Source organism: Urocitellus parryii, chromosome 1 (genome assembly GCF_045843805.1).
Source record: "Urocitellus parryii isolate mUroPar1 chromosome 1, mUroPar1.hap1, whole genome shotgun sequence".
Lineage (NCBI taxonomy): Eukaryota > Metazoa > Chordata > Mammalia > Rodentia > Sciuridae > Urocitellus > Urocitellus parryii.
This window is the reverse complement of record NC_135531.1, coordinates 179,992,052-180,015,828: the sequence shown is the minus strand read 5'-3', so window position 1 is coordinate 180,015,828 and position 23,777 is coordinate 179,992,052. Positions and strand designations below refer to the sequence as shown.

Below are 23,777 nucleotides of genomic sequence, written 5' to 3'. Positions count from 1 at the left end.
GGACAATAGACAGAAAATAGTTTTCAAAAGCAGGGTGCCTGGAGGGTCTTCCAGCCCTGATAGGAACTGGAACTGAAACAGGGGGAAAGCGCGACTTCTTTGTTTAGGGGGAAATACATCCAATGTTTTAGTGTGGCAGGCTTCATGGGGAATACAAGTTGTCTGGGGCTTGGCAGGTTACGCCCCTCTCAGTACCTTCAGGGTGGCTGTGTGTGACCCTGGGGCTGTGAGCTAGGGCAGGGCACCAGCAGGACCTGGGCTTTCTCCAATGGGGGAATTTCACCCAGGGGTTCCCAGAAAAGTAGCCCCCCTGCCCTGTGATGGCTCCAACAAACCCATGATTCACACACGGCTTCTGACATCAGCGGACAGTGATATCTGCAGATGCAGAGAAGATTGAGACCAAGGACGTGTGGCGGGAGAGGGTCTGCTCTGCAGGGGTGGCCTTGGTGGAGAGGAGCGGGTACATGCCAGAGTCTTTGGGTGGGTAACGTTGATGGGAGGTGGCGATGAGTTGGATCAGAAGGGAGGGAGGGGAGGAAGAGTGAGTCCGGGATGTCCTCCAGGTGTTTACCTTGAGCATCTGGAGGAAGATGAAGCAAGGTCAGGTATCTGGGGGAGCAGATTCAGATTTAGAAGCTCAGTTGAGACTGAAGACAGAGATCCAGGCCAGGGTTGAACTTAGGCACCAAGGGCGAGTGCAGCTGAGGCTTCACCATGACGGATCATGGGAGGGAAGAGGAAGGGGCCTGGAGAGGAGCCTCACGCACTCCAGCATTCAGTGCCAGGAGCAGCCAGAGGTGGGAAGAAACATGGGCGGCAGAAGCCAAGTGCTGTGGGTGTTGCAAATGTGCTTATATCGATTCACTCATCCACCAAGTGAGGGACAGAGAGGGAGACCCTCAGTTTGAGCCTTCCCTTGCCTGTCCTGGCTCCAAGCAGCCATATCCTGGCCTTGGACACTCCAGGAGGTACTCTTGAGAGTGTCCTGATACCCTGGGTCCTCCTACCATCCCAGATACTGTGTCTGGTATGACAGAAAGCAAGGCCCAACAAGGCCAGCCTGGGGTGCTGCTTCCTCGCTGATGATCTCGATCTCGGGGAAGAGGCTTTGCTCCTTCACTCCTCAACCTGCCCAATTTTCAGTGGGGGTAATGATCTACGGCCTTCATGACACTCTTGTTGGAAATAAGTGAATTAATATACAAAAGCAGGCATCTTTTCATAGCGGGGAGTTCTTCTAATGGTGTGCGATCAGGCTGAACGAGGCTATGGTGGATTGGGGTCCACTTAGACCCTCTACCCACCTGCACACTCAGCCCTGCCTATGGATGGCATCTCCCCTGTGAACTACCATCTCCCAAGTCCAGGGTGCAGGTGCGGGAAGCTGTCAGCACACCCATGAGTAGGACTGGTCATCCTTCTGCCTCAGGCTCATCATGTGGTCCTGATTGTGCATCCAGGTTTGAGAAAGCTCTGCCGAGACTTCCTCCAGGGTTCTGCCTCGCAGTTCCCTGGGGAGTGAGTGGGAAGGTGGCAGGCCGGGCTTCCTCTCCACAAATAGCTCCCGTTACTGTTTTTCTTATTGAATTTCTGCCGTTGTCACAGAGGAGAAGGGGTCTGGTGCTTTGAAACATGATTTAAAACCCCCAGAAGTAGAGGCGGTCCATGGATCCTGTAGCTAGAAAGGTCTTCAGGCCTCCCCTGCCGAGGAGTTGAGAAAGCGAGGCCCAGGGATCCACCTGGAAGGGTATGATGGACAGATGTGGTGGCCAAGAGTAAAACTCCCTACAAGACTGGAAGAAGAGAGGAGAATTGACAAAACGTAGAGGTGCTGGGGGGATCTGCATCAGAATCAGGCCTGTGTCCCTTGAGTCCCCTGGAAGATTCTGGAGGAGCTGAGGGACAGGTGCCCAGATGCAAATCCACCCACGCCCTCGCCCAGGCCTGTGACCGCAGCAGGTCCCCCAGGAGCTCAGTTGGAGGTCCTGTGCCCCCCATGGCTCTGGCCTGGTGTCTGGACTGGGCAGTGGGACTCCACGTTGGGGGCACAGAGTTAATGGATAAGCTGCTGGGTTCTCCCTGGGGTGGAGGTTAATGTTTGAAAGCCAGACAAGCCACAGGAAATGTCACTCAGGGAGCTGTCACTGAGCCCAGTTGCTTATCACAAATAAAAAATTAACTCTTGAGCTATTCCGGGTGGGGTGGCCAAGGCCCTCCTGGCATCTTGTGGGAGGGTTTCACACTAATGACTGCCCAGTTTGCCCTGCTGAGATATTCACCCCTTTGTTTGTGGAAACCAATACCCACCCCTCAGATGTGGCTGGTAGAAGGGATGTGGCTCTCCCCAGGGGAAGAATGTTCCAGAAGGAAGGTGGGGTGGCAACAAATATATAGGTCCTAAATTTAGACAGACTTGGACATGTGTCCTGCTCTGTCACTTAAGCTCCACGTGACCTCCAGCAGTGCACTCGCCCCCTCTGGGCCTTGGTGTACATGTCCTCAAATAGGGACATGGTAGCACCCTTCTGTCCCCAGCTGGTGGCCTACTCCCCAGAATAGGCTCTTTTTTCTTTTTCTTTCTGTATTGAGGTGAAAGTCACATAACATGAAATTAACCACTTTTAAAGTAACGGGTGGGGTGGCCAAGGCCCTCCTGGCATCTTGTGGGAGGGTTTCACACTAATGACTGCCCAGTTTGCCCTGCTGAGATAACAATCCCATGGCATTTGGGACATTCACATGTCATACAACTTCCACCTCTATCTAGTTTCAAAACATTTTCATGGCCCCAGATAAAACCCCGCACCCGACAGGAAATCATTCCCCATCCTTCCATCTCTCCAGCTGCTGGAAATTACCCATCTTCTCTGTCTCTGGGGAGTTGCCAACTCTGGACATTTCATACAAAAAGGACCATCCAATATGTGCCTTTTTGTGTTCGTCTGTCTTCTTTCACCAAGCAAAACATTTTCAACATTCATCCATGGTGTGAATCAGTACTTCCCACTGTGAGATTCAGGGCAAAAATGTAGTTTTTCTAACAAACATTCCCAGCCTCCTCCAGGGTGTCCCCAGATCCTGATGCACCTTGGCAGCCAACCCCTACCTTGCCCTGAGCCATGGCCTGCTCTGCCCACAGCTCACCTCCACCTGACCATTCCTCAGCACAACTGATCTTGGCTCATTTTTCAGAAATAAGTTAACTTATTTGTTTATTTTATATAACATTTTAGACAATTTAAATTTTTTAGTTTTTAAAACAACAGTGCAGTTGAGTGCTGTACACACCTGTCATTCCAGCTACTCAGGAGACTGAGGCAGGAAGATTTCAAATATGAGGACCTCTCCGCAACTTAGCAAGACCCTGTCTCAAAATAAAAAAAAAAAAAAGAGCTGGGGATATAGCTCAGTGGTGGAGCATCCTTGGGTTTACCCTAGTACCACTAAACAAATAAATAAATAAAATAAAATCATATAAAAATTAAAAAAGGAAGACAGGCATGGTGGCACACTCACCAACTCACCAACTCACCAACTCACACACCTGAAATCCCTGTGAGTTGGAAGGCTGAGGCAGGAGGATCTTAAGTTTAAGGCCAGCCTCAAAAACTTAGCAAGGCCCTAAAAAACTTAGCAAGAACCTGTCTCAAAAAAAAAAAAAAGAAAGAAAAGAAAAGAAAAAAGAAAAAGAAAAAAGTAAATAAATAAAAAACTAAAAAGGACTGAGAATGTAGCTCAGTGTACTTCCCTAGCATGCATGAGGCCTCGGGTGTGATCCCAGTATTGCAAAACCAAAACTGACCAACTTTCACACACAAAAAAAGTGCAATAAGAATTATTATCCCCATTTCACGGGTGAGAATTAAGGTCCTAAGAAGCGCAGGATGATACAGAGCTGAAACAGGACTCTCAACTGAAATCCTCTGACTTTACGTCCTGAGTACTTTCTGGTTGGTAATCCAGTCTGATCACAAGCAGCACAGCTGATATGAATAACTGATGTACTTACCTCCAGCTCGGAGAAGGCTTTTTCATTAGGGAAAAGCAAGGTGGGGCGTAGCTCAGTGGTAGAGCCCTTGCTTCATATGCAGGAGGCCCTGGGTCCTGGGTTCCATCCTTAGCATTGGGAGGAAGGAAGGAAGGAAGGAAGGAAGGAAGGAAGGAAGGAAGGAAGGAAGGAAGGAAGGAAGGAAGGAAGGAAGGAAGGAGAGAGAGTGGTAGGGAGAGAGAGAGAGAGAGAGAGAGAGAGAGAGAGAGAGAGATTGTTAATGCCAATCAATTCTTACTGTGTCAAGTGGCATGAGATGAAGCTCTTTAGGCCAGGTGAGGAAGAGTTCTCAGGTGAGCAGGAAGGGCCCTCTGGAACTGTAGTTTGTAGTTTGGGGAAGGGAAGAGCCTGGCTCTTGGTGCTTAGAAGCTTAGGGTGGGAGATGAGCAGCCTGCTCCAAGGCAGTAGCCTCTCAGCCCCAGGATTCCAAGGTCCTTTATGTCATCTGGCGCAGTCTCCCTTCAGTGCCTGATGCTCTTCCCAGTTCACGAATCCCAAGGCCCTCTCTGCTTGAATACTTTCAGTGATGGGGAACTCACTGTTCCCCAGAGAACTCATCTCACTGAATGGCTTATGCTCCTGGGTTTAAAGATAAACCTCCCTGGTCTTTAGCTCTGTCTCCTTCGATGTGGTTTTGAATGCTTCTGCTCCTGGGATTTCAGTCCCCACTCCATCCTGACCACAGCTTGCGGGTGGTTCAGCTGCCACAGAAGAGAGCAACACGCCTCTGGACCTAAGTCTATAGGTCAGGTCAATGGCAAAGCCAGGGAAACCTCCCCAGGCTGCCCCCTGAATGACCTGGGACTGGGCCCAAGTGGGGACAAGAAAGGCAGAGGGAGGCACCATGAAGCCAAGAAACAGGTTGGTGCACATGACTCGCCCCGAACCACTGTGGGGTCTTGAGGGGGAACAAGGATGAATGGAGGTAGCTGGGTAGGAAGCGCCTGAGACATGGCTCTGCCAGTCCCCAGGCAGTGGGGGGCCAATGGCGACAAGCAGAAGCTTCGGGGGGCTCTGGGTGCAGGGCCAGGAGGAGCTCTGGTTCCCTGGTGATCTCCAATAGCAGGTAAAGTGAGCATCCAGGGCATGGAGGGGACGTGGAAGGACACAGCACCTGCTGTCCTGGTGGTCCAATCCAGAATCGCCCCGGGGGCCTGGTTGTTCCTGGCTCCCTGCCACTGCAGCCTGTCACATTGCTCCAGGAATAGTCTCAGGTTATTGTCAGGCCATCTGAGCCCACGTATTAATAAGTCAAGGCCGGAGGGCAGAGGCTCTGCTGTGGGTGAACACAGGGCAGACTCGGAGCTGGCAGAGGGCTCTCTGTGCCAGGCACCAGGCTGGGTGGGGCCACCTAGAGGTCCCCAGGGCACCATCCTGCCCTCTTAAAATCACCCTGCCCCTCCCCAGACATGCCTCTGGGGCCACCTCTCTGTCTCCATGGCCAGGACACAGGAAGCTGGTGGCTTTGTCTGCCTCGAGCCTTAAGCAGGGCCAGGGCCTTCATAAATTTAAAGGACCCTATGAACTCCATTGGGTAGAAAGAGAACATTTTCCCTTCTCTGTGACTTTAATTCTGACTCTGCTCCTGGAGCGACAGAAATTTAAGCTTTGTTATTTTCTGGCTCTTTTCTCCGGCTTTCTGGGGTGTCAGTCACCTAGCAGCACTGCGTTCAGGGGAGCCCCTTTTCTTAGGCTTTGCTCCACATGAATGGTGTCGGACATCTCGTCCCCCGCCATGTGGCTCTTCTGTGCCTGACGGGGGCACTTGCTCTGCAAGGCTGTGGTCTCATCTAGACATGTCCCCATAGTCAGGCTCCTCTAGGTCATTCAACCCACCTCTTGGGGCTAACTGGGCCTCTTTCTGGAAACTTCCATACTCCTGCTCATCACTACCCCTCCGTTTCTCCATGGTCTGGGGAAGTATTGCTCCTTTTCTGTTTTCTCCCAAGCATTGAGACCACACCTGAATGCCTTTCATTCCCTGAGGGATGTTTGAAAACCTCCGGAAAAATGAGTTTCCTGCCTTCCTCTGAGACTTTGAACCAGTTATCAGAGGGGGAAGGAGGGAGAAAATGTGTCGGGAGAATTAACAAGAACAGAGTTTAAGAGATCAGATAATATTCTATTACATACACAGATCATTTAGTTCTCACAAAAATCCTAGGGAATGTGGCTGAGCCATTTTATAGATGACAAAACTGAGGCTTATGGAGGTCAGCGGCATGACCAAGTTCAAGGTTGGCTTGGGTCCTGAGCCCATTCTGTTTCGCTGTGACATCTGTTCTGACCCAGGACCCCCATGCTGTCCTCTCGGGCTGTGGGACTCACCCAGACCCCCTGCCCAGGGTGTTTGTGACCTGGCATTGCTTACCCCTGCATCTCCACTGAAGCTTCTGGGGTGTTCCATCCCACCTCCTGCAGCCAGGCCGTAGTAGGGACAACAGCTAAGCTCCGTTAGCTGCAGCCGGGGCTTTCTAGAGGCAGTGACCCCTCCTCAGGGTTCAGTAGCTGTAGCACTGTACACAGTCCCTTTCCCTCTCAGGGGGTGAGTTTTGCTGCTCTGGATCTAGAGCTGCCCAGGATCCAACAACAACCCCACTCCTGAGTTGTGTCCCTTCCCTGCTGGAAGCTCCCCAGGGAAGGCCAAGTCCAGGACAGGATGTCCACCACCAGGCATGGAGTACCCTCCTTTCCTCCCATTCCTGCCCATCCTGGGGAAGGGGACATCTGGGGGTAGGGTCTGAGACACGCCGCTCAGATCCTGGGAGCCATGTAAGGGGGTCCCTGCCAGTAACAGCCACGTGTCACTTGTACTTTGACTTCCTTAATATTTTCCCCTTTAAAAATGGATTTTAAAAAACTTTAGTTATACCCTAAACAATAAACAGTTATAAAATCAGATGTGACATGTTAGCTTTATTATGTTTCGAACACATTAAATTCTCTTTTGAAAACAATGTAACTGTTAAAATAAAAAATATTCAACCATGTACCATCCAAAAGCCCAGGTCATCTATGGGGGATGTGCGCTTTGCATGCTGGGAGAGTCTGTGCAGAGGCTGGGAGAGAGTGGGACCATGTCGTGGGTGCTCAGAAAACCAGCAGTGCCATGTGGGGTTGGCAGCCAGGTCTGTTGCCACCAAAGGGCAACTGGCATCAGGGGGTGTGTCAGTCCTCACTGGGATGGGGAGACACGAAGGTTGGGTGGGATCCTACTTCTGCCAGTACCGGCTCAGTCACTCTGCACCTGTCACTTTCCCTCTTGTTCTTCCTCTCTACTAGTGACCCGAGCTGACCCTGAACTACTGTGACATTCAGCTGCTGATGTGTCTGGAACAATGTCTGATGTGTGTCTGGAACAAGGTCTGGCCTGGCCCTGCCCTGCTCTAGCCCCAGTGTCTTTTCTCTATACGTGGCTGACTTGGAGGGCACAGCAGTGAGCTAGCCTGTAGGGTCCCCACTTCCTGGGAGGAGTCAGTTCCCCTTGCACAGGGCACTCCTGCCCTGCCCTCTGCCAGCACCAGGCTGGGTGTCCCTGTGGGCCCTGCCTGACGTGACCCAGCTCAGGAAGGCTCTCAGACATCCTGGCACTCTGTGCCTCTGGCTGGCCCGCTGGGCATGGGTTATCAGTTGCATGGACTGAAGGCGTCTGCCAGCATCCTGGTGGCCAGCCAGGTGGCTCCAGCCAGCTCTGAGTCCCTCCCTTTCCAAGTGACATGATAGGCTTCTGCACTGATCCATGCTCTGGAAGTGCCCACCTGCTTCCAGGGCAGGAAAAGCCACCCCAGCAGGCAGGGAGGTTGTACTGTCAGCAGGGTCCTGTGGCCACTGGGAGATTTCTGCCTGAAGAAACAGGACAAAGGGATCCCTTAGCCTCCTGGGACTCCAGATGCTCAGAGTGCAGAGAGGAAGCACGTCATTTGGAAAGGACCCTGCCAGGACCAAGTTGCCATCCCAAAGGCATCTGGGAAGCCTACAGTCACCCAGAGTCGGCTGAGTTCTGGGGACTGTGCTCCTGCCTGAGAGCAGCATCCACAGCTGGCAGCTGGGTGACCCACCTGGGTGCTGTGGGGAAGGTCCAAAATGGACACTCGGGGCCCTCCTCTTGTTCCAGGGCAAAGATTCAGGAGTATCCCAGGGCTTTTCATTTCCTGGGTTCCTTGAAGGACAGACACCTGCTTCTTGGCCCCGTAGATGCTTTCACAGGCTGGTGGGGGACCCATCCAAACCCCCCTCTACATCTCAGGGTCTCCCTCCTCCACACCCTACCGTCCTTGCCCTGGGTTACAGCCTTCCCTTGTCCCCCACCATTCCTGCCTCTAAAACCCCCTTCCAGGATCCTGACTCAGGTCCCGGCTCCCCTGTGGGCTCGCCCACCTTCTTCCTCCCTCTGGGGGCTGGTGCCATGGCCAGGGCCGAAACGCAAAGCAGCTGCCTTAGCTGCCCACCTCCCTGTCAGTCTGCTCTCCCCTCTGCGAGCCCAGCCCCTCCTGACCTGGCCTGCCCCTTGGCGCCTCTCTCCAGCTCCCTGAGCCTGGCTGGGTTAGTCAGTGCCACCTGGTGACAGATCAGGTGGGTGAAGGCTAGGACATGGCACCAAGCAGCAGAACAGGCAAAGAGACACAGCCCCTGCACGTCCTGGTTGTGTGACTCTGGAAAGTCACTTCCCCTCAGTCTTCTTCATGTGAAAAATGTGCGTTGGGACTGGTGCCTCCAGCCCCTCTGATTAACGGCCAAACCAGAGCTGGCAGGCAGAGGAGCGAAAGCACAGGACTGGACATGGAATTAATTCAAGTGGACGTCAAGGCAAGAGGGACATTGAGGGAGTCCAGGATCTGGCACTGGTCTATTTATTTGTTCATTAGCCACCGGTGTTGAGTTCCTTCACTGTGCTAGGCCCACGCGGGTATGGGGGCTCCAGCAGTGGGCAGGCATACAGGTTTCTGCCTGTATGTGGCAGGGGGGCCACTGAACCCAGTTGCTGCAGACAAGAGGTGACCTCCCATGACCTCCTCAGGAGGTGGGTTCATGGCTGTCTCTCTGACTCTCCTGGGAGTCTGGGTCCTTGGCTCTGGGGAGGAGGGTAATGCATTGTGAACTCTCCAAGCAAGGTCCGAAGGCCACACCATGCAGCCACTCTGGCAAGCTCTGGAGATACAGATTTCTGGGTGTGGCCTGTGAATGGCCACATTAGGATCTCTCCAGGTGAGACCCAGAAATCAATGCATGGGATGGACTCCCAGCTGATCCTTTTTCTTCTCTTTTTTTAAAAAATTTACCATCTTTTTTTTTTTTTTTTTTTAGTTGTAGGTGGACACAATGCCTTTATTTTATTTATGTGGTGCTGAGGATCGAACCCTGTGCCTCATGTGTGCTAGGCAAGTGTTCTACCACTGAGCCCCAACCCCTAATTTACCATATTTTTCACTATATTTATTTTTTTAATTGTAGTTGGACATAATATCTTTATTTTACATTTATGTGGTGCTGAGGATCGAACCCAGTACCTCACACATACTAGGTGAGCACTCTACCACTGAGCCCTAACCCCAGCTCCTAATTTACCATATTTAAAAAAAAATATCTTTTTACTTGTAGATGAACACAATACCTTTATTTTCTTTACCTATTTATTTTTATGTGGTGCTTATGAGGATTGAACCCAGCATGCCAGGCAAGTGCTCTACCGCTGAGCCACATTCCCAGCTGATTCTGATGGGCCCTGAGGGTCAGAACCTCTGCAGTGGGTGGGCCATCAGGGAGACTCCACTTAGAATGAATGAAGGTGTCACAGAAGAGGTTTTTGGTACTTTGAATCTGGTTGGATTTATGCCAAAAAATAGACCGTGGCTCTTTTGAACAGCTGGGAATCTGCCCTCTAGTTAATCCCAAGACGTACACACTGTATGCCTCTCCCATTCCCCAGAGCTCAGGCTGCAGTTCAGAAGGCCCGGCCTGAGCTCCTTCCAGATGCCAGGGTGGGAAAGGAGTGGGCTTGGGGAAGACATGAGGCAGTGGCTGCTGTTCACCCTCTACTCTGTGTGGGCTCCACACGTGACCTTTGAACTCATCCTCCTGACAAGCTCAGGGGAGACACATTTGTTCCCCCAGAAGAGAGGAGGGGAGGAGCCAGGATAGCACGTGTGGGTGGCTGGGATTGGGACTCAGGACCACCTGGGTCCTTCTGAATGGCCTTGGTGTCGTGGGTCTGCACTACGCTCCCCAAGTGGGACGAGGGGTGACTGCTGTTCCCCTCATGGCTGTCCACCTAGCCTGTTTCCAGACCCCCCTGAACCTGCCCCAGTGATAGCCTCCCACCTGGTATGGGTCACCAAAGCTTGTACAAGGAGTAACTTCTCACTTTGGCATTAACTTCAGGAGAATTAATAGATGATTATGTGAAATGATGATTCGTAGAAGAGTATAGTCATAAACTCACCTATTAAATGAATACCTGCCCAGCATTTTATTTGACTAGTGAGGGAATCAGTGAGATATGAACTCTGGTTGGTCAGCCTGTTCATAGGAGAATTCAAAGTACCTCACATATAAGGCAGAATGGTAAAATGAATGTATAAGTGGGTGCAAACTGGGCTGAATACAAGGAAGAGTGAAATAAATTGTATTTCAGCCAGACACAGTCATGTGTGTCTACGAATGAGAATCATTTGCAATGTTATCAATCACTTATAAACGTATAGATTTGCAAAATAGTCCAAAGACAATCGAATCAGATAACCCATAGAATCAGATAACCCAGAAGGTCCTGCTTAAATAAGGCCTCTAGTTCTGTCTTCTTTTTGACTCATTTCAAAGTCTCTCAGTTACCAGAAGTGACCACAAATCTGGATGTAAACCCCCTAGCAGCCAAATGAAAGAGGAAATCCACTTCAAGATTCAGTGTCTCTAAGAATAGTAAGTTTATAAGAAATTCAGCTTTTCACTGTATTGACACCAGGTCTTCCTTCAAGAATTGGGCCCCCTAAAGGGAACACAGTGAGGTAGAAAGCAACATCCTCAAAACCCCTCAAGCATACTGGTGACTCTTGTGTAGCTTCAAGGTAGTGCTTCTCAAAGTCACCCCCAGCCCAGGAACATTAGCATCAACTGGGAACTTGTTAGAAATGCACATCCTCAGGCCCACCCCTGCCCACTGAGCATTCTGTATTTTAACAAGCCCTCCAGGTAATTCTGATGCAAGATGAAGTTTGAGAATCAAGGAACAAGTGTTCTGGACCTTGCCATCACATCAGAAGTACCCGGGTAGCTTTAACATGATACCATGCCTGGGCCCCACCCAGACCAACTCTATGGGAATCCTGGAGGTGGGGCCTGGTTAGGTCTATTTTTGAGGCTCCTCGGGTGGTTGTACTGTGCAGCCAGGAGGGAGGCCCATTGCTGCAGAGTCATTTAACCCAAGCTGAGGCCACCTTCTGTTGCAGAGAAATCCAGACCCACTTAGGTAAGGCCGATCTGAGACCCTGTAACATTCCTTCCTTGTGTCTTCAGCCCTGAGCACTTACCATGCACACGGCAGAGTCCAAGGCTGTGAAGGTGAAAAGGTGCATTTATTAGACACCACTGGTTCCTGACACAAGGAGCCAGTACCTAATGAGAACTTTTCATAGGAGTCTAATGAGGCCTCCAGGCAGGCCAGGGAGACAGGGGTGGTGACAGGGTGGAAGGGGGGGCAGCTCCTGGCCCATACTCCATCCCAGTCTGATACCTGGACTCTTCTCCACAGGCTGTGAGGGGCTGTGGGACAACATGAGCTGCTGGCCCTCCTCTGCACCAGGACACACCGTGGAAGTGCAGTGCCCCAGGTTCCTCCAGATGCTCACGAGCAGAAACGGTGACCACTCAGCCAAGGGGCCTGGCTGGAGGGCTGTGTGGGGTGGCCTCCGCTGAGAGGCAGGAGACCCGAAGCCTTCTCGGGGGACAAGCAGTGGTGAAATCGTGGGATGCTTGTTGGGGACTGGAAGACTTGTTTGGGGGTCAGGGTGGGCTCAATTCTCAGAGTCCCAAGGAAGTGGGTGGGAAACAATGTCCAGGGGAAGGTGAATGCTGGGCTTGCTTCTCTGCCCCATGCCTCTCGTTTAGGGATCCCTTCCCTCCTTCCATGTTGTGTCCCCCTAACCAGCAGCGTCCTTGCTCCAGGCCCCCAGGTCAAGGACCCCACTCTTGACAGTGCCAGGTTTCCCAAATGTGTGGCCTTCCAGGGTGCTCACGTCCTCTGCCCATTCTGCCAGGCCCTCCCTGTGGGTAAGCCAGGGCTCTCCTGGGAGCCCTGCCCTCCTGGAGACCCTTTCCCGAGGACAGCTACAGGGTACAAGGATTTTCTTAATTGACTAACTTTGGTTTAAGGTGGACCCTGTACCAGGCATTTTATGTACATGGGCAATGCAAGCCCTTTTCTCTACACCCAGTAATTCATTTGACCCAAGTAAAGAGCAATGACCATATTAACAGTGTCTAAGAGAGATTTGTCAGTTTGCCTTAAAGTTCACAGCAACAGATGGAGAAACTAAGACTCAAACTTGACTTCTGACTTCTGGTGCTCTGACCTTGAAGTCATGGCTGGTCTCTCCTCTCATGGTTTGTGTGATCCTGGGAGGAGGACAGGGTCCTTGCCTTTGACTCCTTACCTCATCATTGAGGTCTTGCCCTTCTCCCTCATCCGGGCAGAGCAAGAAAAGTCACCTGACAAGGTCCTGAACAAGGACAAACCAAAGAACAGGTCATTTAACACCAAACCCCACCAAACTTCCAAAGTCAGGAAGGAAAGAATGTTCAGAGAGACTATGTTCGACAGCTTTTCATGGCTGTGATGAACACCTGAGAAAATCCACTTGAAGGAAGAAAGTTTTGTTGTGTATCACAGTTTTGGAGATTTCTGTCCATGGTTGGTCAGCCTGTTACTCTAGTAAGGCAGAACATCATGACTGAGAGCATGTGGTAGAGGAAAAATTGCTCACCTCATGGCAGCTGGTAAGCAAAGAGAGAAAGGAAGAGACTTGCATACCAATCCCTTCAAGGGCACACCCAATGACCTAACTTCCAAAAGTTAGGCCCCAACTCCTAAAGGCTCCACCCCTTCCCCGTAGCATAGCATCAAGATCAAGCTGAAAATTAAGTCTTTAGTATACAGGCCTTTAGGGAATGGCCCAGATCCAAACTGTAGCAGAGATAGACTGTGGGGCCCCAGAGATGAGTGTAGATTCTTCTCATTGTAATTCTCTAGCACGTAAGTACTCAAGTACGCATGCAAGTGGGGACACACACACACACACACACAGATTTCGGAAACATGCTGCTGAGGCTCACTGTCCCTCTGCCCCACTGAAAACCCTACAATACGGATATGGAAGGGGACCAGGTGGCTTGAACCCCACTCTTCCATCCCTAATTTAGTAACAAGAGCTGCTGATCAGACAAATCCCCCAAATCTTAAAGCCTTCATTCAATGTTTGTCCATATTACGTCACAAACAGATGTCCCTGATTAGCAGGTGACTCTCCTCTCGATGGCGATGCTAGATCTTACACCTTACCACCCAGGCTTCCACATGCAATTCCAGGGTGGCTGGCCAGGAGAAAGGACCCAGAGGGGCACCTAGGGAGTTTGAAGGCCTGGCCTGAGAGAGACACCACTCTGCCTGCATTCTCTTAGCCCAAACTCAGTTATATGGCAACACCTAACCGAAGGGGACGTGCGTCGTGCAGTCCAGCCCTGTGCCAGTCAGCTGCATGGCCCAAGTGGCTCATTGTCATTGAGCCTCAATTTCCATATCTCCAAAGTGGGAGCAATAAATAATGCCTGCCTACAAGGCTGGACTTGGAAATAAATTTTGAATATCTTTTTCTCTTTTCCACCTTCTATCACTCCTTGTTCTTCTCCCCTCCACAAATTTCCCCCCGGCCCCTCCCCCTTCCCCTGCAAACTCACCAACAGTCTTTACTCCTGGCCTGACCCTTCCATGTCTGTCCTAGGGTCTGTGAAGATCAGTAAGCGGGACACCAACACAGCCATGGTTGGCCTAGAAAACCTTGATGGTCAGGTGCAAGATCAGGACCAGACCCTCCTGGTCTCTGACTCCCAGACAGTGCTCCATCAATGGCTGATTGGGATTTTCTCCTGTTGAAAAGATTTAAAGCTCTTCTCCTCCCCAGCCCTCCCAGAGCCACAGTGCCTCCACCTCCTGTTCCCCTCCCTCCTGTCCTTCTGCAGAGGGGCTGGCAAAACCAGTGCCCACTGCAACCGGGATGATGAGGTGCCAGCCTATTACATCACTCCCCAGTTACTCCCTCCTCGTTAACTAGAATTCCTTTGACCCCTCTTGAGGATCCCTACCCTCAAATCACTCACCACGCATTGGGGACTCCCCCAGGGACTCAATTCCCTGTCTGCATGCTTTAAGGATGGAAGCTGCTTTAAGGATGGAGTTAGGCATAGGGATGCCTAACACAGCTGCAGTTTCACCTTGCCACCACATGGTGCCGCTGTGGGCTGCAGATCCACACTGAGGTCCTGACTACTGGGAGCTTGGTTCCAGCCCTGGCGTGGTGGGGAGGACCATCCCACTCAGTCCTGCCTCGGGCTTTGGGGAGTCAGCTGGTCCATAAACACAGATCAGGACCTTCTGCTAGTCACCCAGAACCTTGGACTCCTGCTCCTTATCTCCCTTCAGGAAGAAAATCTCCCCCTAGTGGTGTCCCCAACCCCAATTCTGACCCCTGTGGGAGAGCCCAGTGATGACAAGGTGGTGTTCTGGACCCTTCTTTTTGAACAAAGAAAAATAAATACCAGAGTTAATTCATAAATTTACTCTTCCCAGGGTACCCACCACATGGGCCTGACAGGATGGGTGTCCTTGTGACTCGAGAAACTATAGCTGCCTTCTGCCCCAGAGAGTTCTCATGCCAGGCCTCAATGTTCCCTCTAGGATGCATTTCAAAGGGCGCCTTCTTCCAGCATTGCTTTTTCAAAAACACATTCTGGGTGCAGTCAGGCCTGGCCCTTCTTTCCTTCCTGCTTAGTGGGAGGTAGCAGCAGTCCCCAACCTCATTAGGGGCCGGGAGGCTTGGACGACAGCATTGGACTGATTCTTCCCCTAATGCATGTGAATATGTTTTCAGGGGTGCCCTGAGGTGTCCGCTGGCTTGTACCTGGCTAAGGACCCCTTAGTTGTTAGGAATTAAACTGGGGTGGCGGGGGGAGTACAAGGGATTATGAGGGCCCCAGGGAGTCCCAATGCTATGTTTGCAGCCTTGCAGGTGGCTCTATCAGCAGGGGACTTCACCTTGTCAGCAATTCTTGGCCCTGGCCTGGGTCACATGCAGATCTCTTGGGAATCCTGCTGGGTCAGCGAGGAGAGGGCCCTAAACACCAGGCCAGGTGCAGTGGGCTGAGTCCACAGTCAGCCTGAGGCAGGTGCTACCTTTGGATCTGAGGTCTGGGTGTTTGTTGCCATTCAACCATGCCAAATTGGACCACCATTCTTTCCCATTGCCTCCCCTGAGTTCCAAGTCCCCGTGGCCTGTCCACTCCTGCCTTATTTGGAAAGGCTGAAAGGAGAGGAAGTGGGGCTGCAAGGCCTGCTCTGTACTGGCAGCAGCCTAGCCCCGCTCCATGTGCCAGTGTTGGTCCTGCTTGCTTTTGCACAGAGGGTGATTATTCCTACCCGGCACAGAGAAGTGGTGCAGGTGAGGTCACACAGCAGCCCTGGGTTTCAAACTCAAGTCTGGCTCCTCTAGAGACCTAGGCTCCAGGCCTCCCTGACCCTTCATAGGCTGGGCATGTCTGGAGCCCAAAGGACAGAATCTCCTGGGGCTAGAAGCCACACCTGGGATCAGAAAGAAAGGGCCAGACAGGAAGGCAGCCTAGTGATAAGGTTCACCCCGTCTGGGCACCATGGCCTTGGTTTTATGGTCTGCAGAATAGACAACCCTTGCCTTCCTGGGGTCTGTGAGGATGGGATCAGAATCCATACAGAAAGTACACAGCACAGTGGCTGCTTCTAGAAAGCCCAGCCACATTTCTCTAGCTCAGTGGAAGCTGTTTGGTCCCGAACTCTGTGAGTGGTGGCCCAGCCTCATGGAAGAGGAGTATCCCAGGCTCAGCCAGGGTTGTTAAGGGGCCCCTGGACAGGGTTCTCCCCTCAGTACCTAGAGATCATTGTCCTCACCTCATGATATCTCCCACTCGCCAGAACTGGGGATCCAGATCTTGGTAGCCCAGAGTATAGAAGGCAGCTGGACCTCAGTCCAAGGTGGGCACCTCCTCCTGGGGCCTTCTAGCTGGCATCTCCCTTCCATTATGGGGAGGGCTCCATGCAGGTCCTTCAATTCCATTCATGTGCCTTTCTCTCTATCCAGCCAGAGTCTGGTGCACAAGGGCCCTGGGCCTACCTCAGGGCAGCCCAGAAACCATGGACTACCTGGTGAGAGGGGTCAGCCCGCAGCCTTGCCTGGGTGTACGGGGCAAACAGAACTTCAGTTGTCTCCACAGGTAGCCTTGTTGTGTTGGCTAAAGGACTAATAACTCCAGCCTTCTGGTGAGAGGTGGCTGTCTGGAAAGGTGTATCTCAGTGGCACTCTGGTGGCTTTCACATGGCCCGGTGAGCAGGGCATGAAGTGAGATATGAAATGGAACTTTCTTGGAGCAAGGTTTGTAACAACAGTAGACTGAGTAAAGATCATTGTTAGAGTGGCCAGGTCCTTGCCACCTCCCCAAGTTGTTCTAGGGGACCTTCCTGTTATGTGTCGGCAGGACTTGGGGTCAGGCAAAGCACCAGGCAGGAGTCAAGAAGGGCACTAGCACGTGGTGCGTGGTGAAGAGAAGGGCCCTGGAGCCAGGAGCCCCAGAGTTCCAGCCCCCTTTCCCCATTTACTAGGGTGTGATCGTTGCAATTATTGAAACCCCATGTGCCTCAGGTTCCCCAGCTATAAAATGGTTGTAGCATTTACATGTCACTATAGATTTCAGTATAAAAATAACATTGCCAGCACCCACTGCTTACCTGCTGGACACTTGGCACCCACAGGTTCCCTGTTCCGAAACTGCACAGCAGACGGCTGGTCAGAAACCTTCCCCAGGCCTGACCTGGCCTGCGGGGTTAATGTGAACGACTCTTCCAATGAGAGGCGGGTAAGCCGGTCAACCTCCACCCCAAGGGGGTCCTGGGAGGTGGGGAGGCCTGAGAAGAGACAGAGGATACCAGTGTGGTCCAGAGGTCAGGACCTGGGGCCACTCTCAATCCCCCCCACACACTTCTCTGCTCAGCTGAGCTTCCAGGAGCTGTGTTACAACCTCAGTCTATCAACCTAGAGGTGAAGGTCAGGAAGACCCTAGGCACTGTGAACATTGCCATATACCACCATGAGACTTTGGTTTTATTTATAAAACCAAAAGAGAAGCCACGTGGTGGCTAAATGCTCAGAGCCAGGATGGTGAGTCCGAATCCTGACCTTGAACTTGGTGTCTCTGGGGAGGAATTAATCGCTCTATGTCCCAGTTTCTTTGTCTGGGAAATCTGGCTATTGATAGTTCGACTATACAGGCTTGTCAAGAGAAACTAAATGAGTCAGTACAAGGATGCGCGAGATGCCTGCCTGGCCCCATAGTAAGTGCTCAATAAGTGTTGGCTCTCAAGGGAGTCTCTTGGATCTGGTGCAGAGCAGAACTTCTTTGGGTACCCTCTGAGACTTCCTCAGACGGTCACTGTCAGGGTCCAGCCCAGGCTCAGCTCCCTTCCCAGGACAGCCCAGACCCTCAAAGCTCACATATCCTGAGCCATCTTGTCCCCCACTTGGCCTTTGCTCACTGGGACCCCTTGCTTAGACAGCACTTCCCATCTCTCTTTTCCTGATTCTTTCACATCCTTCAAGATTCCACCCACTGTAGCCCATTCTGGAAAGTCTCCCTCACCCACACCAAAGAAGACCCCCTTCTGTGCTCTGCGCTGGCCTCTGTTACCTACCATGCTATGGTAAAATGGTCAGCATGTGCCGTCTTTCTCCATCCCTCTCACTGAAAGGTGGACATCCATTCACACAAACATTTACTGGGCACCTCCTAGGGTCCAGGCCTGGGTCTGGATCTGGGGGTCCTGCAGTGACAAATTAGAAAGTCTTATTTATTCCCAGGCTATCATGGTGTCTAGAGGCTTCATGGTGCCAGATAAATGTTTGTTATGCTTGAGGTTAAGCGTGAGAATCTGGGTCCCCAGCATTCCTCCACCCTACAAAAAAAAAAAAAAAGCTTGTTGTTCTGAATGTCTATCATGCGCCAGCTGCTTGACGTATAATTACATTACAGCCTCAAAATAGCCCTGCAAGCTCATGGGGGAAAGGAGGAAGTTGGGCAGCAGACCACACTGGCTTCTGACTTCTTTCTCAGATTCCCGTCTCTAGTCAATCCATCTTGTTCTACATGCAGGAGTGGGTGGAGGATGGAGTTTCTTTCCTTCTGGGGCTTATCCAGTTGGAGACAATAGGAGCGTGGAGTGACTCATGGGCACACAGGATCATGGAGCGCTGGGCAGTGGGTTCTTCTGCAAAGGGCTATTTCTGTCATTTATTCATGTGTAGAAAGGGAGGTTATGTGTATCAAGTTTATAAAGTCATCAAACTAAGAAGGAACATTCTCACGATGGGTGGCAGGATGGAGGGTCAAAGGATGCTTTGGGAAACAGATATCAAATTTCCATCTGATTTATTAAGAAAGTGAAGCTCACATATCAGGGAAGGCAGAGAATGGGCTCCAGGATTCTTTGATGAAGAAGCACCACAAAGTCGCCCAGGGCCAGGTTATTTTGATCTCTCTCCCTTGTCTTCCTAAGGCTCCCGTTGCCATCAGCAGTCATGGCCAGAGATTCTGCCATTCCTTCTGGCCCAGAAGATGGAACTTCCTAGGTTTCTTCCTGAAGAGTTGAAAGACTCCCCCACAACACACCCTGCAAACACCCCCCACCCCCCCAACCCCCACACCCCCCACACCCCCTGGAGCCTGTCTTCACATCTCATGACCCAAAATGGGTTAGGCCCGCCCCACTCTGAACCAATCTTTAGTAGAGGTATGCATGATTGGTGTAGGTGGAATTTCCCAAACTTTTTGGCCTTAGGATTTCTTTACACCCTTAAGAATTACTGAAAATCCCATGGAACTGTAGGTTTTGTGATTTGTTTTGTTTATGTTTTCTTTTGTGGGGGCCGGGGAACAATGGGGATTGAACTCAGGGACATTCCACCACTGAGCTACATCCTCTGCCCTATTTTGTATTTTATTTAGAGACAGGATCTCACTGAATTGCTTAGGACTTCCCTGTTGCTGAGGCTGGCTTTGAACTTGTGATTCTCCTGCCTCAGCCTCCCAAGTCTCTAGGATTATAGGCGTGTGCCACCATGCCCAGCAGTTTTGGGGATTTATATCTATCAAGTAACACAACAGACTGTTGGCTTAGACTAGTCAACTGGAAAGAATAGAACCTGGAGCCTTTACCACAATGTTTATGGCAGAGTTGAAACTATAAAATCCCAAACCAAGGGACTGAAACTTCACAGAGGCAAATGCACAATTATGGACTCAACTCAGAAAGTCAATTATTCAAGAATGGTGGAAAGGAGATCTAGGTTGACTTCAGTTCATGCTACAAAAATAGAACAATTAAAATTAAAAAAAAAAACAAACCCAGAGCCTGGTGGCACATGCATATAATTCCAGTGACCCAGGTGACCCAGCAGGCCTCAGGAGGATCTCAAGTTTGAGGCCAGCCTCATCCATTTAGTGAGACCTTGTCTCCAAAACAAGAAACCAAAATGAAAAGAGACAAACAAACAAACAAACAAATAAGCAAAAAAATCCTTAAGACAGGAAGGGTTTCCAGATATGACCCTCAATGCTGGTCCACAAACTTGTATGAACTTTGAGCTTTACTCTGAGATTTGAAGTATCCTTTTTTTCCTAATCATTATTGTTAAAATGTCTTTTTCTCTTGTCAACTGATGGTGAAGACACAGCTTACTTGGTCTTCTTGCAACATCCTTCCTTGGCCCACACCACTATTTATTGACGAATGCCCACAGTGGACCCGGATTGACAGAGAGACAAGGCATGTCTTGCCTGCCTCAAGCAGGGACCGCCAGTGCTTTTGCTAATTCAGTTTGATGGGAACATGGCCAAGACCATTTGCACAAGTCTACTTTTGCAAGGACAGAGTTGAGAGGTTGCAAAAGCAACTGTATGGCACCAAAAGCCTAAAATATTTACTCTCTGTCCCTTTATATGTAATTTTTGCTGAAGCTGATCTAGAGGGTACAGCAAGAAGGTGGCCCAGGCAGGCTGCACAGCAAAGAGACAGGCAATTGGACCCCAAAGAGGCAGCAGGGGGTTTCTGAACTCCAGGTCTTCGGCATCTGTGCTTAATTACAGATGTTAAGAGCCAAGGAGCCAAGGGTCACATCAGGACTCCAGGGAGCTGGGTTGTTTCTGGCTGAGACCTGGCAGATCAAGGAAGGCATGAGAGCTGGGCTAGAGATCACATGGCAGACCATGACTGCAGCCGCTGGACAGTGCAGAATATTCTGCCTCAACACTCTCATGGGTCACCCTGAGCCTCCTTAGGCTCCCACGGGCTGGTCCAAGCATCCCTGGGAGTGAGGCTTATGTGCTCAGCTGCAGAGCTTATCCTGTATGCAGCAAGATTCCTGATTGACATGTTGTCCCCAGTTTGACATTTCATGGGTCCCAGATTCTAGGAAACACTGATCTAAGGCACCTCACTGCCCATCAGGGCTCTTTGCTTCATCCGTGAGAGGTGACTCCTGGCTGCTGGGAGAGCAGTTAGGTCAGGAGGGAAGTTCAGTGTCATTTTAGCAGGCGTCCTATCCAAGGTCACCTCTTGTTGTCAAAAAATGTGTGGTTACTCTGAGTCAAAAGCTACTTATTTTCTGGTAACTTCTTCCCTCCGGAGACTACATGTGAAATCTTGCCTTCTACACATCAATCATTCTGATATTTTTCTCCCCTAAGTTGTTTTTTCCTCCCTGCGGGTATAACTTACCCAAATGTTTTCATACCTTCGGAAATGCTCCAGTTTATTAATGTGCCTCTTAAAATAACATCCCCGACCTGGACATGACACTCCAAGCATTCCAGCGCAACCAGCTGCTCTCAACACTCCATCAATGTAACTGAGAATAGGCCTAATTTTTTTAGCAGCTACCTCATACCTCAGACTTCCTACCATTTCATGCCACTGACTCATTTTGAAGGGTAGATGATAGAGTGGGGGAAAAAATACCATATACTGAGAGTCTTCTAAATGCCAGACATTGTCTGGATACTATATCCTGATAACCTTATTTACCTCATCATTCTTCCAACAAGCCTGCAACATAGATATGATTATCCTCATTTGGCAGATGAAGAATCTGAGGCTCAGGGAAGTTGATTAATTTCCCCTAGGTCACACAGCTGGTGAGTAACAGTCCTGGGCTTAGGACACTTGTCTCCTGCCTCTGAAGCCTGTGTTCTTTCTTTACAGTACCCTGTGTGATACCATGGAGATTGGGCTATTATTATTATTATTATTATTATTATTATTGTGTGTGTGTGTGTGTTTTGTTGGAAACCGAATCCAGGGCCTTGTGCACGCAAAGCAAGCACTCTACCAATTGAGCTATATCCTTAGCCCCAAACGTGGGCCTTTCTATGAACAGCTATCAGCCAAGTTTCCCCAATCCAATTCTTGTGACTTCTTAAGAAATTAATTAGATGCATGCCTATAATCCTAGAAACTCAGAAGGCTGTAATAGAAAAATTGTAAGTTCAAGGCCAGCCTCAGAAAGTTAGCCAGGCCCTAAGCAACTTAGTGAGACCATGTTGCAATAAGAAAATAAAAAGGACTGGGCATGTGGCTCAGTGGTGAGGTGCCCCTGGATTTAATCCCCAGTACCAAATAAACAAATTAATTTAAAAATTAATTACCCTTTTATTTTGGTTATAAATAGCATTGACCCAGTATAGAAAAATTAAATATACAGATAAAATACAAAAGAAAATAGCTCTATTCCCAAACCTATAATTCAAAGTTAACCACTTATTAACATTCAACATATCCCCTTAAAATCTTGTTTCTAGACATACATGAGACTGAATCCCCTGGAATATCCAATTATTTTGATCTACATAAAAAGGCAATTTTATATAATTCAGCCTAATGTTTTTTACATTTATAGCTAGAATCACCCTGCCCATGTAAAATGTGTATCTGCCTTTTCCCATCACAATACATCGACATGTCCCAACTTCTTTGAAAACTCTGGAAACCAGCATTTTAGCAGTGGCATAATAGTAAAGTCATTTTGGTTTAAAATAATTGAGTTAACAATTCTTCTGTTGTTGGAGGTTTCTTTTCCGTCACCAATAGTTCTGAAAGAAATATTTTTATAATATAAATAAGCTTTTGTTTTTCTGACTATATTATCTTGAAGTATTCTCAAAAAATTGGATCCTGGACCCCCAGAGACACCTATATCCCAGGATACTCAAGTCTTTATATATAAAATAGTGTAGTATTTGTACATAAACCCAAGAACACCCTTCCATATACTTTAAACCTGTGTGTGTGTGTGTGTGTGTGTGTGTGTGTGTGTGTGTTGCTGGGGATCAAACCCAGGGCCTTGCACATGCTAGGCAAGCACTTTTACCATTGAGCTCCAGCCCCCTCCAGTACACTTAAAACATCTCTAGATTAGATGTAATTCCTAATGCAGTGTAAATGCTGTGTAAGTAGTTGTTACGCTGCATTATAATAACAAGGAATAATAACAAGAGAAAATATTTGTACTACTTACTTAGTATAGAAGCAATTTTAAAAAAATTCAGTCATGGTTGGTAGAATTTGTGGATGCAAAACTGGCAGATATGAAAAGTAGCTGTATTTTCATAGAATTAATTCTTGGAGTAGAAGAAAGATCAAAGGAAATGTATGTTTCAAAGGCTCTTGATAGAAATCTTAATATCACCTTTCAGAGAGATGGAAGCAGGTTTTACTCCCACTATACTCTCATCTGAATAGAATGTTATTGCTTTTAAGTATTTGTTAATTTGATTGCTAAAAAAATATCATTTTAAATTCCATTTACTTGATTCTTTTAAAAACCATTGTACAATTTATTTTTCAGAACTTAAGTGAAGGTTTTCAATTTCTGTATGTCAAATTTTAACTTTTTGCCCCACATTTCAGTCTATGGACATTGGTACCAAAGACGAGCCAACAGTGTGAAGTGGCTACTAAACAAGTAAATGCCCAATTGACTGCATTAAGAGGAGCACAGTGTGCGGATCAGGCAGGTGGTGGTCCCATTCTGCTTTTTCCTTGTTGGAGAATATATCTGGAGCTCTTGAGCTATGTAGTTCTGGGTATCTTATCTAAGGAGATTGACAAACTAGAGCATATTCATTGATCTAAATAATGAAGAATTGTGGAAGGAGATTAAGAACACAGAATAAATGCCGAGAAGATAAGTGAAGGACAGATGTGCAGAACTGCTTTGTTGGAAAATGACAGACCTCTCTGTATCTTCCTAACTCTTCTATATAATACCTCTAATGTTCAAGGTGAATTTAATTTAAATGGCTCCAAAAGGAAGAAAAAGCACTCACAGCTGCAATATTAAAGCCAATTTTAGCTTCATATAAGAAAAAAAAATCTATTATTTTTATA

General features: G+C 49.3%; 1 protein-coding gene across 1 annotated transcript in view; it reads left to right on the top strand.

Annotated features, from left to right (window-relative positions):
• The window catches only part of LOC144250261 (secretin receptor-like), a 63,945-nt gene that overhangs the window by 19,403 nt on the left and 20,765 nt on the right, over positions 1 to 23,777 (top strand). The window contains exons 3-4 of the mRNA XM_077792778.1: positions 11,796 to 11,903; positions 17,094 to 17,197. Coding sequence (XP_077648904.1) covers positions 11,796 to 11,903; positions 17,094 to 17,197 — 212 coding nt within the window. The remainder of the gene's footprint in view (positions 1 to 11,795; positions 11,904 to 17,093; positions 17,198 to 23,777) is intronic.